This window comes from Empidonax traillii, unplaced genomic scaffold (assembly GCF_003031625.1).
Source record: "Empidonax traillii isolate 1590-97213 ecotype Southwest subspecies unplaced genomic scaffold, ASM303162v1 scaffold1055:size196148, whole genome shotgun sequence".
NCBI lineage: Eukaryota > Metazoa > Chordata > Aves > Passeriformes > Tyrannidae > Empidonax > Empidonax traillii.
In genome coordinates, this window is record NW_020956248.1 from 97,803 (window position 1) to 112,210 (window position 14,408).

Below are 14,408 nucleotides of genomic sequence, written 5' to 3' on the forward strand. Positions count from 1 at the left end.
AAAAAGACAAGATCCTGAGGGTCATCAACTAGGAATGTGGTCTTATCATCCACTTCTTTTGTGTTACTTAACTGCCTAAGCCACAGCCAATCTGCCAATTCAACATTCCCTTCACACAGTGGGCAGGGGGAAGGAAAAAATTCCTGCTTAGTTTCTAAGAACCAGCAAAACCATGACATACATAGGGGAAGCTTCCAGCAGCTTCTTAGAGAAGACACCCCTGTAGCCCCCTCACTACCAGAACCTTGCCCAGCAAACCAAATACATTCTACCCCTCACCTCTGGGAATCACATATTTAAGAATTATCATTAAGATCTACATTCATCACACAATCCTCACTCACGTCAGCAAAACAAACAACGAAAAATTTCCCCCAGAAAAATCAAAATAACATCATCACAGCACTGAATGAAAGTGGACAATTTACATACAATCCACCTCTTGTCCCTTCACCACAATTACAACAGAAAATATCCACAGTCATGCCACTCTCTAACATTGTCCAATCCATGGTTTGCCCATTTCCTCTCCCAAATACTATCCTTATCTCAAATTACTCATGATCTCAGGTTTTGGCACCACAGTTCCACCCTTTTTAGATAGATGAGATTCTGAGCTACATGATGTTGCTCTTTGGTAAAATGCTGGATTAGAAGAGCAAATGCAAATTTTCATTCCATTGTTCTCTTCTTTTTTTCCTCTATAGGCTTTTTTCCTCATGTTTTTGAAAAAGCCCAGTACGGTTAACTAAATAACCTAGCAACATGAGAGATTAATTAAAAGGGATAAGAAACAGTCTGGTTTCTAGAAACAGAAAAGTGTCTAGAAACAGATAATAAAAAATGCTTTTCTCAAAATTATAAAAGAATTTTGAGAGTTATGTTACTGATACACATCCAGGTTTATGGCATCTCTCACAGAATGCCACCCTTTGCACCATAAAGACCAACCTTCCTAGAATTTCTGTTAAACTTTTGTCAGTTATCTTAGACTGAACCTTATCTGCATTCTTTCCATGTTACTGTTATCTCATGGTTGATATTTCAGTTATTCAAGACAGATATTTATATTTCTTACAAGACTTTGGAGGTTTGTAGAGTCAATTTAATACTGAATCTCTTTAAATGTTTTGAATTAAGATGTCTAATTTAAACCTTCAATTTTTCCTTTTTTTTTCCTGCTAGTCATGATAGAACAATGCAAGATATTGTTTACAAACTTGTGCCGGGCCTCCAAGAAGGTAAGTTTTCTGCTATGATCTATTTTTACTGAATATTAGATTTATACATAGTCCCTTTATATTAATTAAAGGGGGAAATGAGAAAAATGTTCATGGAAGGATGAAAAATAACATCTTCCCTTGCTCCAGTTCTAGCACTACTTTTCCTCTATATTATTCAGACCTTTTAAAAACTTTAGACTTGTACTAGCAGTGTTACTGAAAAAAACTTCAGGAATGAAAATGTTGGTGTTATTTCAGGGAAAAGTAGCATTATATAAACTTAGGTAGCATTACAACCTTTTCATGTTGGCATTCTATAATTTGCATACATTCTTCTTTAATAAACTGTGTATATATTCATGTCTTTTTTGACAGCTTTGCAGAGTTCTCAGAGGTAGAATACTAATCTAGTTTAACTTTTAGTTTCAGTGAATTTTTCTTCTCCTAAGATGTACTTAAATCCTTTGCTGGCAGGTACCTTTGCATTTGTGTTCTTATAATCCACTTTGACAATGAATCTGTAGAACTAAAGAAATGTTTTATAGCGATTGTTCAGTATTATTTTTCAACAGTGTGTTGCTACTTTTATTTAAGTAGAATATTTCAATCCAATTAATCTGTCAAGTGAGGACATTATAAGACATAAGCAATTTTAGGTAAAGATATTATTTTTAAATTGTTTCTAGGATATTAAAAATCAGAAATATGGAAAAAATTCAAACTCAATATATTTTGACAGAAATATCAAGGGGAAAAACACAAAGTATGCTATGGTATTTAAAATTTATTTTATATGTAATAACAGAATGGTATAATAATAGCTCTGCAAATGACTTGGTAGTATCCTGTCTCTCAAGATTAAGATCTGGGGTAACATAATTATGGCAGCAAGAGTAGAGAAGTAGCAAAAAGTGCTAATACCACTTCCTGCCTGACAAGCTTATTTTACAGAACAGAGGAAGGTTTTGGAATACCTTGATAAATATTGTGCTATAACATTACTGTTTAACTAATATTTACAATTTTAAACAGAGGAAATGAAAAAGCAGAGGGAATTCTATCACAAATTGGGTATGGAAGTACCAGGGGACATCAAAGGGGAGACATGCTCTGCAAAACAACATCTAGATTTACATCGCAATGGTAAATGGTCTTATGTTTATTCTGCCTTGGGGTGGGGGCACAGACTGCCATTAAGCTGCTGAAAGGATCTGTTAGAGGTAGGTGTCTGGCTAATATTTATTAGCACTTATGGCATGACATTGTGCTTCTGCTTATATATTGGACTATATGCAAGAACTCATCACTTTGAACTCACCATCTAAGCCCAGTATGGTTTTACATCACACTTGTTTATAGAATGTGTTCTTTTAGCTGGCTGTAATATGTTCCTGGTGAAGATCTTCAGTAGTATCTATGTGGGAACTCTATGATAAGAAAAGGCTACTTTTTACCACAGCCCTGAATTGCATAAATTTCAGAAACTGTTGATGTTAAGTGTAATTTTGTGATATAAATGCTGTGCTGGTTATACTTAAAATGTGTCTGTGTCCATATTTATCCAAGGGCAAAAGAATTCTCAAATTTGTGACTGTCAGAAGAGCATATCAGTTTTACAGAATAGTGAATAAGCCCTGACAAATTCATACCAAGGTTTCTTGAACTGATTTTCTGTGAAACTTTGGATTACTGTCTGCATTGCTGCTACCAAGACTACAGCTGCTTTTTAACTCTTTTTCCTGGTTAGAAGAGAAGCTGATCATGCTCTGACAAGCCTAATTACTTAAAAAACCAAACCCAAACAAAAAGCCACAGTTGGCCTTATAGTCTTGACTTTGTTTCAAGATTACCTGTCATCTGATAAGTATAATTAAATTCTTGTAATGCTCTGCTTTCTTCTGAAAGGTGAAAATAAACCAGACGAAAATTCAAACAAAGATACTTCTGAAGAAAAACAGGAAGAAGATAATGACTATCATCAAAGTGATGAACAGGTGGGCTTACTTCTGATATAGGGCATTTCTAAGTTTTATTTTGTATTTCCACTTTATATTATTATTTTTCTTATATAATTTTTTTCCCTCTGACAGACACAAGATACAGTGTTCTCCCATGCTTTTGTGTAAACTTGAGCTTCATCTTTTTTATTTAGTAGCTGTGGACAAATTTGGTTTTGAGAATTTCATTAAGGTTTGATATTTATAATTATTTCTGAGTTTCCTGAATATTGGCTAAACTCTGTGTTGGCTTTCATCTCAACTGGATTTCAAGTAATTTGGACTCTTTATGTGAGAGTCTACTCCCATATAACTCTGCTGTATCAGGACTTATGGGCGTTGAAAGAAATGGGGCTGCATACCACACAGAAGTTGATTTCAGGATTTCTCCACTGACCAATTTCAGCGTTCCCCTTTTATTCATATTCTTTCATAAACAGCACTCAGTGTTGTCTTTTAGTTAACCAGAATTCCCAGGATTGTCCTAAACCAGTGTTTTAATCCCACACACTCGTATCATATGGTGGCTGTGTTCAGCCATGAGAGAAAAGCACATGCTATCATGCAGACCATGTAAGTGGTTTTCCACTTGAAGCACAACATTCTCTCTGTCAAAACACTTAGCCAAGGTTGGTCCTCCCTTTTGATTCCAATAAACTAAATGCAGGTGCAGAGTTACTCATCTTGTTCCCACATCTCTCCCTTTTTTGTTTTGACACGCAGGGTTCACTGCGAAGAGTCACAGGCTTCTTGTCTTTGGGTTTGTCCGATGCACTTCCAGAGGACTTGAAATATTAAAAACAGACAGATTATTAAAAAACCTGCTACTGTTATAAATATTCAGATCCTTAAATTGAGTCCCAGCGTTTGGGATTTAACCATTGAAAGTTATCAAACTCCTGGCAGACACTTTTTTTGGCTAAAGATCGAGTTTGAGACATCTGTGATTTTATTGCTTTAGCCAAATCTTGAATTTCACCATCGATGCTTGTAGTGAAGACATCCTGCAAATGTTTTCAAACTTGTGCCCAGTCACAATGGCTGTCATTCCATACTAATGGAGTGACACATAATCCTTTATGCTGCTCCTCCCAATTGCATTTTAAGGTCATCCTATTATTCATAGCATCTTGTCTATCCCCGATCCATGTTAAGGCTGCTTCTACTGCTTCCAGCCTGGCTAATATTTGATGGTCTACACTTGTTAGCATCGCCATTGATGTTGACATATTACCCAACACATTGGTCACTGTATGGGCAGTTTGTACTGAATGGACCAATGCAGCAATAGCCATGGCTGCGGTAGCTGCTATGATTATTGCAGAGATGATAAAAGCAATTAGCCATCCAATGAACCTTTTTGTTCAATTTCTTGACTGGGTTAACAGTTTCACCAATTTACTATATCCTGCATCATCCTCCCAGCTTCTGGTTAGGTTCACTGGGAGCTACAATTATGCTCTTCTGCTCATAGGAATTATTACTGATAAATGGAGAGTAGATACATTCTGATTTGTAATACAACTAAAATAATAAGGATTACCTACAGTAATGTAAAGGTATTGTTAGTCACACTAATCCCAAGGTCAGGTATGGCCAAGAAGACATATGGGTGAGAGGTACACACCATGACTGAGTCATTATGCCAGTTAGTAGGAGTTAGTCAATATAAGGAATTGTCCCTAGAATAGTATCCATGTGCTACATGTCTAATTAAAAGTGGCACTGCAGCCCTCCATAGTTTGCTCACCCAAGGGCCAGAACTGTTTTTCTATATTCCCTGTAGTAGTGGTCCTGAGAGACCCCCTTCTGTACATTTAAGGGTCTCCTTTGTAAGTTGTGCAAAGTTTATAGGTTTATAGGATGTGATGTTTTGGTGATCAAATGACCCCTTGGTCCCAAATCCATCATTTTTCCCCCAGGTAATCCAATGTTTATTATCCCTGGAGTTGTTAGTCTACATGGGGTCCACTGCACAGCATGTATCTGATGTGGTGCTTCATGAGAATCCACCACCTCCCTGGGCAGTCCATTCCAATGTCTGATTACCCTCTCGGTAAAGAATTTCTTCCTAACATCTAACCTAAACATCCCCTAGCAGAGCTTGAGACCATGCCCTCTTCTCTTACCAATAGTTGCCTGGGAGAAGAGACCAACCCCCACCTGGCTACAACCTCCTTTCAGGTAGTTGTAGAGAGTGATGAGGTCTCCCCCAAGCCTCCTCTTCTCCAGGCTAAACAACCCCAGCTCCCTCAGCCTCTCCTCATAGGACTTGTGCTCAAGTCCCTTCACCAGCCTCGTTGCTCTTGTCTGGACCTTCTCCAGCACCTCAATATCCTTCCTGAACGGAGGGGCCCAGAACTGAACACAATACTCCAGGTGTGACCTCACCAGAACTGAGTACAGGGAAAGGATCACTTCCCTGGTCCTGCTGGCTACACTGTTCCTGATCCAGGCCAGGATGCCATTGGTCTTCTTGGCCACCTGGGCACACTGCTGGCTCATGTTCAGCTTCCTGTCAATCCAAACTCCCAGGTCCTTTTCTGCCTGGCTGCTCTCCAGCCACTCTGTGCCCAGCCTGTAGCGCTGCAGGGGGTTGTTATGGCCAAAGTGCAGGACCCTGCACTTGGCCTTGTTGAACATCAACCTATTGGAATCAGCCCAACTCTCCAGTCTGTCCAGGTCCCTCTGCAGAGCCCTCCAGCCTTCCACTTGATTGACATTCCCCCCCATGTTGGTGTCATCTGCAAATTTACTAATGGTGGACTCAATGTCCTCATCTAAATCATCAATAAAGATATTAAACAGAACTGGACCCAACACTGATCCCTGGGGGACACCACTAGTGACCGTCCACCAACTGGATGCAGCATCGTTCACCACCACTCTCCAGGCTCAGCCATCCAACCAGTTCCTAACCCAGCACAAAGTGCCCCTGTCCAAGCCATGGGCTGCCAGCTTTTTCAGGAGTATGCTATGGGAGACGGTGTCAAAGGCTTTGCTGAAGTCCAGATAGACCACAACCACAACCTACCCCTCATCCACCAGGCGAGTCACCTGATCATAAAAGGAGATCAGGTTGGTCAGACAGGACTTGCCCTTCCTAAACCCATTCTGGCTGGGTCTGATCCCTTGTCCATCCTGTAGCTGCTGTGTGATTGCACCTAGGATGATCTGCTCCATAACCTTGCCAGGCACTGAGGTCAGGCTGACAGGCCTGTAGTTTCCTGGGTCCTCCTTCCGGCTCTTTTTGTGGATTGGCTTGACATTCGTCAACTTTCAATCATCTGGGACCTCCTGAGTGATCCAGGACTGTTGCTAAATGATGGAGAGTGGCTTCGCAAGCTCTTCCACCATCTCCCTCATCACCCTTGAGTGGATCCCTTCTGGTCCCATAGACTTGTCAGGATCCAAGTGGCTCAGCAGGTCACTAACTGTTTCCTCCTTGATTATAGGGAGGTCATTCAGCTTCTTATCCCTGTCTACAAGCTCCAGAAGCCAGCTGTCCTCAGGACAACCTGTCTTACTGTTGAAGACTGAGGTAAAGAAGTTGTTAAATACCTCAACCTTGTCCTCATCTTTGATAACTATGTTCCTGCCATATTCAATAAAGAATGGAGGTTTTCCTTGTCCCTCCTTTCGCTACTGATGTATCTATAGAAAGACTTTTTATTATCACTAACAGAAGTGGCAAGATCAAGTTCAAATTTTGCCTTCATCTCTCTGATTTTCTTTTGTCAAGACCTAACTATACTCCTAAACTCCTCCTGAGTAGCCTGCCCTCTTTCCCATAATCGGTAGGCTCTCTTTTTTACCCTAATTTCCTTCAAATCCCCCTGTTCAGCCAGACCAGTCGTCTTCCCCACCGGCTTGCCTTTTGGCAGACTGGGACAGCCTTCTCTTGTGCATTCAAGACTTCCTTCTTGAAGCATGTCCATCCCTCCTGGACCCCTTTGTTTTAAAGGGTAGTTTCCCAGGGTACCCTCAGAACTATTCTTCTGAAAAGGCTGAAATCTGGCCTCCCGAAGTTCATCGTAGAGGCTTTATTGATGGCCCTCCTTGCATCCTTGAGTATTGAAAACTCTATTATTTCATGGTCACTGTGCCCCAGACAGCCTCCAACCACCACATCTCCCACCAGCCCCTCTCTGTTTGTGAACAGAAGGTCTAGCGGAGCCCCATCTCTGGTAGGCTCATTTACCAGCTGGAGTAGGAAATTATCCTCTATACACTCTAGGAATCTCCTAGACTGCGTCTTCTCCCCTGTGTGGAGTTCCCAGCAGACATCCGGCAGGTTAAAGTCACCCACAAGAACAAGGGCTGGAGATTTTGAGACATCCACCAGCTGCTTGTAGAATAATTCATCATTCTCATCATCCTGGTTGGGTGGTCTGTAACAGACTCCCACCAGGATATCAACCTTGTTGGTCTTCCCCCTGATTCTGATCCACGGGCACTCAACCTTATTGTTACTGACTTCAAGTTCTACAAAGTCAAGAGACTCTTCAACATAAAGACATACAGAGCCACCCCTCCACCTCTCCTAACTCTCCTGTCCCTTCTGAAGAGCTTGTAGCCATCCATGGCAGCACTCCAGTCATGCGAGTCATCCCACCATGTTTCCGTGATGGCGACTACATCATAGTTTTCCTGCTGCCCAATGGTTTCCAGTTCCTCTTGTTTGTTACCCATACTGCGTGCATTGGTGTACATGTACTTCATCTGGGCTGCTGTTTTCACTCTTGCCCCGAGCTTTTCACCCTTAGGCTCATCTCTGGAGAGCCCGGTTTCAATTCCTTCCCCCTTCAAACCTAGTTTAAAGCCCTCCTGATCAGCCCTGCCAACTTACGGGCTATAATCCTTTTGCCCTTGCTAGATAGATGAAACCCATCTGATTTGAGGAGACTAGGTACCATGGAATTTGCCTCATGGTCAAAAAAACCAAAATTCTGCCAGTGGCACCAATCCTTGAGCCACCTAATGATGAGATGGGTTTTCCTACTCCTCTCCTCATTCATCCCTGCTACTGCAGGAATAGAGGCGAACACCACCTGTGTTCCTGTCCCATTAACTAATCTACCCAGCACTATGAAATCCTTTTTAATCACCCTGGTACTTCTTCCGTTGATGTCATGGCTGCCAGCTTGAACTACCAACAGTGGATAATAATCTAAGGGCCGAATTAGCTCAGGGAGTCTCCTACTAATATCCCTCACCCGGGCCCCAGGAAGGCAGCAGACCTCCCTGTGGGATGGGTCCGGTCGACATATAGGACCCTCAGTTCCCCTCAGAAGGGAATCACCCACTACAACTATCCTTCTCTTTTTCTTTATAGCTGTGGTTTTAATCCGTCTGGTAGGCAGGGTGGAACCAGGAGACTCTCCAGACAGATCTTCCTCCTGACTGTCCTCTACCTGATTCTCTGGGTCCAGGGCCTCAAATCTGTTCTTTAAGGGCACCCAGGGAGGTGATGGGGGCTGGGAGGGGATTCTTTTACCTCTCCGATTAGGGACCTGTTTCCATTCCCCCCCATCTACTTGGTTTGCCCCATCTGCCTCATGGCAGATGGGCATTGTTGCCTGAAAGAATCATGAGGGAGCCAGAAAATAGACTCAACAGGCAAATTTAGTAGAGATAAGATAATAGAGTAGTTTTAATAGAAGGCCTTCAACCACAGGGGTAAACAGAGACGTGCGAGCGTGTCCAGGGCGTTCCACAATTTAAGGTATTATCCCAACCAACCCCAGATCTATCCACCTCCCAGATCCTCCCCCTGGCACATCTCTCTGGAAATTGAGGCAGGAGTCTCGGGGACCCCCTCTTCCTCATCTTCCTCTTCGTCACAGCACGTCCAGTCCTTGAAGCTCCTTCAAAGTTCTGGATTTTGAAGGATGCTTTGACTATGATGTATCTTGTTGTTCAAGCCAAGGTGCACATGTTCTTAAACAGAAAGAAGGACTACCTTGAGGGAAGTCTAAACAAGCTAAGGAATTTAGAAAGTTAGATATGAAATGGGGCAATAGGGTTGGGTAAATGTGTAAACTACTGTGTTAAAGGGTGGCATATTATACAGCTACATTAAAATCTACATTTACTACACAACTACTTCTAAAATCTACAAAAAGCTAAAAAAAATCCAAAAAGCTCTGAGACATCAGTCCCCCATTTTAGAGATGGACAAAACTCTTATCTTGTCCAATCTCTACCACCTATACTTAACATTATACCAGAAAGATGACTCACAACATTAATCATACATTATGCAGATCTAACAATATATACAACTAACCTGAATATCTGCTTTATCCAGGTTCAGATTTGGTAACCATTAAGTAAGTTTATAGAAGTTTATCTCTTATAAACCTGATGAGACATCCTCAGGAATTCCCCAATGTAGAATTAAAGCTTGTTGCCAAATTTCAGCCAAATCCATAGTGCAAATCTAGCACTCACTTTTATGAAGAACATTGGATACATTTTTACTAAAGCCAAATGGAAATTTTGGTTCTAAACCCAATCCATAGTTACCAGTGGTATTAGACAATACACACAGAAAAAACAGTTTAAACATAGTTTTAACAGTCCCTGGTTTTTAGTAACAGTCTCTGTTGTTCCACTTGTCTCAGGAACAGAGGCTTTCATCCTCTGGATAACGGATCCAGGGTCCTTTGCCCACAACTCTGACCATGATGGAGATGGTCAGCAGAACTTGAAACAGTTTTTTCCATTTGGCTTGCAGGGGTTCAGTTCCATCACTTAACATAGGCTCAGTCCCATGGGCCTAGATGACATGACGAATCTCCGCAGTTCCTGCAAAGTAGAGCCTAAACATTTAACAATTTTGCAATTTAATTTTCCCTTATGTGATTATACGGATCATGTTGTTTCTCCGCTTTGGATGTATGTGGATTCTTTAGTAAGGCCATAGGCGAGGCCTGATCCCATATCATAAATGTTTCTTGACAAACCCTGTTTATTTGTGCCTTGTGAGTCAATGAAGTGTGACTCTCTGTCCAATGACAATCTCACAGGAACTCCAAATCTTGGAATTCCTGCATCTTGACTGTGTGACAGGAACTCGAGCTTTTATAACATAAAATGATTAACTGCCAGTCACAGATCTATAGGCCAGTTAGGAGCTTATCAGAAGCAGGCTGTGTCTGAATGCAACACCAAACAGCACCCTGGCAGTGCCAGTAGCTCATCACAGAGAGCTTGCACTCTCCAGACAGATTACAGGCCTTATTGGGGGACAGACCATCCTGCCACAGTCTGGCCCAGACTGCAGTCAACCATCTTTACCTCCTGGAGTGGTAGTGCAAGTACCTCTTGCCTTCGTGGCGAAGCATCCTCACATTGGGTTAGGTGCACTCATGTATATGTGCCTATATGTGTATATGAACACCAACAAAACAGCTATATTACAATAAAGCTAGGAAACAATCTAAGCAAATCATCTAAGTGATCTAAACACATCATCCCATCTACAATGTCTTAAAGATTGCAGGCAAGATGCAAGCCAGGTCTCATGGTTCCATGGGAAGGTCCACAGAACCAGTCCTTCAATTGCAGTACTGCAGTCACCTTCTAACCTCCCTTTCCATCCTAACACAGGACTCTTCTTCTGTGCTTCACACACTCCTAGATGACACTGAATGACAAAGCATTTTAGAGGCATAAGGTAGATAAATTTGATCTCACAATCACATGAAATCCTATGTGGATTTCCCCACCAAAGCAATCCAGGGTGGAATCTCTTTCACAAGCTGGAGTAGTCTAAGAGACAGAGATATTCCAAACGGTGTTCACAAAATGCTGTCAAACTACTGGGACAGAACATGTACAAATATGAATATTGAAAACTTTAAAGTAATTAGTGTAGTAAAAGCAATATGAGCTTCCAATTCTGCTGCAATTAAACTAACAGTGAAATAAGCCTAAAAGCAACAAAGGACAGAAGACAGTGAAAACAAAAATACAATAGTCATTGCACTGTCTGGTGTTTTGACAGTATTATTTTAATGGAGTCTGATTCTTGTATACACCACCTTTGGAGGCCACAGGCTTGTGAGAAACAGTCTCTAAATATTCCCCAATTTGTGAGAAACAGAATCTTGGGATATAATCAGTTTTCAAACTGGAATTTATTATATGGTAAAAGCAAACAGCATGCTGGGTGAGCAGGAGGAGAACTGATTCTCCTGAGCCTGTCACACCAATACAGGGTAAGGATCTGGTATTTAGTTTAGACATATACATATTCATTACATGACATCCATATACATTTTACATTGCTATTTCAGGTATTCAACATATGTTTTCTTTCACAGCTAAATCTAATTTCTTATCTTTACACTAGGTTATAAATTCATGCATTTCCTGACAAAAGGCGCCAAACATCTCATTGACCTGACCCGATTCAGCCATACTTTAGGTTTGGGAAAGCTGGAGAGGCCTGGTCTGTTTTATGTCTTTATGGGGGTGTAATTAAGTTTTACAACCTGCTTGTTTTCTTTTTTCCTGAGTTTGTAATAACCCATTTGTTCCTTCGACACAAATCAGAATTTTTGTTTATCACAGGCTGATCTTACAACAATTCTTGTGTGACAGAAGCTTTTTCTTATTGGTCTTTCTTGTTTACTTACTCATGACCTGAGCATCTCAGGGATTCTTATTACAGTCCAGAACTTTTGTCTTGGTGTGTCAAATGATAAGGCCTCTTGTGTTGGTGTGTCTCGCTTGGAGTTGTTAAGGCATGTTCTGTTACTCGTTCACTTCTGCACAAAGTTGTTTCCATATGACTCTTAGCCTGAGTTCTGGTGGCACAGCTTTCAGGTCTGTCTACTGGAAAAAGCTTTCTCCCATAGTCAACTTCTGATACATCATTAGTTCACACTGAGAACAAAACGGTGGCCCCCCCTTTTGGTTCTGCTACAGCCCCCCGAGCTGAATCAGGGCACAGAGGGCAGGAATATTCACAGGCTGCAGGCCTGGAACAGACCCAGAACACATAGAGGTCAACAGATAGTTCTTCTCTCCCCCCCACTTTCCGTGTTAGTTAGTTCAACGGGAGAGGGGAGGAGGGGCCGTACCTGGCCTCCCGCACCGTGTCCATTCCCGCCGGGCTCCCTCTGGGAACTGCCTTTTTCGCTGTTACAAAAAATATCTTTCTTCGTTTTCGACTCCCTCTGTACTCTGTTGCTATGGCAACGATTATGAGCCAGGGCAGTGCCACGGGTTGCAGGGTCGGCTTGGGGGCTGGCCCGAGGGCAGGGGCGGGGACGGTCCAGGGCTGGACCACGCCTCCTGCCACTTCCCTTTCCGAGACAGAGATCCACCCGACCCGGTTGGTGGCTCCGCCCACGCCGGCTGCGGGGGCCCGGAACCTAGCTTCCCTTCGGCATGGGGGAAAACCGAAGGTGTCGGGGGGAGCGTGGGGGCTATCCAGCCGCCCTCGGTAACCGAAGTAGCCGTTTCGCCACTCGCTGCAGAAGCGGCGACTTCCCCCGGAGCGTCTGCCACCACCCCCCTTTCCGAATAAAAGCGGCGGCAGCGCTGGCAAGGGCAGGGGCAGTTCCTTCGCTTACCGCAGAAGCGACGGTCGCGTTCGGAGAGGCAGCGAGGGCTCCGTCGCTCTGTCTTCGCTCACGGCGGCTTCGCTTGTAGCAGGCGATTCGCCCACAGATGCGGAGAGACCCGGAGCGAGGGTCCCCTCGGTCCCGCGGCAGCGCCTGGAGTCGTCCTCCGCCCCGCCCGCGTATTTGGAGGGATCAACCGGTCTCTATCCTCGTCGCCCGAGCCTCCGACAGTTAGCCCTCTTCAGTTAGAATGAAGCTCTGGAACAACGCAGCCTTAAAGTTCTGCATTGAACTTTTGTCCAGATCCCTTTTAGGTTGAATGGTGCTTAATATTAAGCTGACAAAATACTAGACAGCCTTTTTTTTTAATGGCACTGCATGCATTTCACTTTTAAAAATACTGGTATTCTATATTTTCACCTTTTAGATTAATAAATGCTGCATGTGAAATGCATAATGGGAACTGCAGAAAATTCTGTCAACTAGCCCTGTTTGCTTTTTCCTGAAGGTAAGCCTCTGCTTGGAATGCAATAGCAGTAAATTACGTGGATTGAAAAGAAAATGGATCCGCTGCTCAGCACAAGCAACAGTCTTACATCTAAAGAAGTTAATTGCTAAAAAACTTAACCTTTCTTCTTTTAATGAGGTAATGTTTTAATGTTTAAAAATTATTTTTCAAATGAAAATCTTATAGATTATTTTCAAAACAGTGTCTTTCAAACAGACTAAAAAAATGAAACATACACTATTTCTCAATATAAAGGAACTGAAAATGGCTATTTGAGGAGCTGAATGCAAAAAATAGATTTTTCTCCAAATTTCCCTCCTCATCTTTAAGGAAGTTTTTCATCATCCCTTTTTTTCTCTCCCTCAGCTACAATGAAAATAGAGCTCTTACTGGCTCTTGGCTTTATTGACAGTGTAGCTCAGTGTGTTGTTCCATGATGTCTCAGTTTAAATGAGATACAAGTGTTTTGCTGAGGATGAGTTATGAGGAACACCCAAACTACTCCCTCTAAGCAATTGGAAATCCAAAATTAAAAGGCTCCAATTGAGAAAAATGTGGAAAAAGGAAAAAATAACAGCCCTTTATTAAAAGATATATGTGTATTGGCAGAACAACAAAAGAAAACAAGTAAAACAACCAAACAATACTCCTATACTCAAAAATAATCCCATTCAAAACAAACAAACAAACAAACAAACATAAAAAGGTTAACAGTTCAGTTTGTGCCCTTTGGTGCAATTCTAACCACAGTCATCAGGGGGTGCTGTTGGATCACTGGAGATGCAAAACTTGCAGTGTTCTGTGAGTCAGTCAGCAGGGGGCGCTGTTGGATCACTGGTGGTTGCCACGTGGGGGGTCCCCGGGTGTGCTAGAGAAACCGACAATGGAGCTCTTCCCCTCACCAGGAAAAGGGAGAGAGGAGGGAAAGAAAGCAAAAGGTCCTTCCCAACAGGAACTCATTCTGTCCTGCTGGCTGAGTTGTATGGTGTGGCTTTCCCCTCTCCTTTGATGTGCACAAAAACCGTCTGTCCTGCTGGCTGAATTGTGTGGTGTAGCTTCCCCTCTCCTTTGGTGTGCACAAGAGCTGCTACCAAAAAAAAAA

General features: G+C 42.5%; 1 protein-coding gene across 1 annotated transcript in view; it reads left to right on the forward strand.

Moving 5' to 3' along the window:
• LOC114068387 (polycomb group RING finger protein 3-like) overlaps positions 1-13,444 on the forward strand; it is a gene marked incomplete at its 3' end in the record, with an annotated part of 23,632 nt that extends 10,188 nt beyond the window's left edge. Inside the window, exons 3-6 of the mRNA XM_027904412.1 lie at positions 1,186-1,241; positions 2,256-2,366; positions 3,129-3,217; positions 13,307-13,444. Coding sequence (XP_027760213.1) covers positions 1,186-1,241; positions 2,256-2,366; positions 3,129-3,217; positions 13,307-13,444 — 394 coding nt within the window. The remainder of the gene's footprint in view (positions 1-1,185; positions 1,242-2,255; positions 2,367-3,128; positions 3,218-13,306) is intronic.
• Between the last annotated feature and the right edge of the window lie 964 nt (positions 13,445-14,408).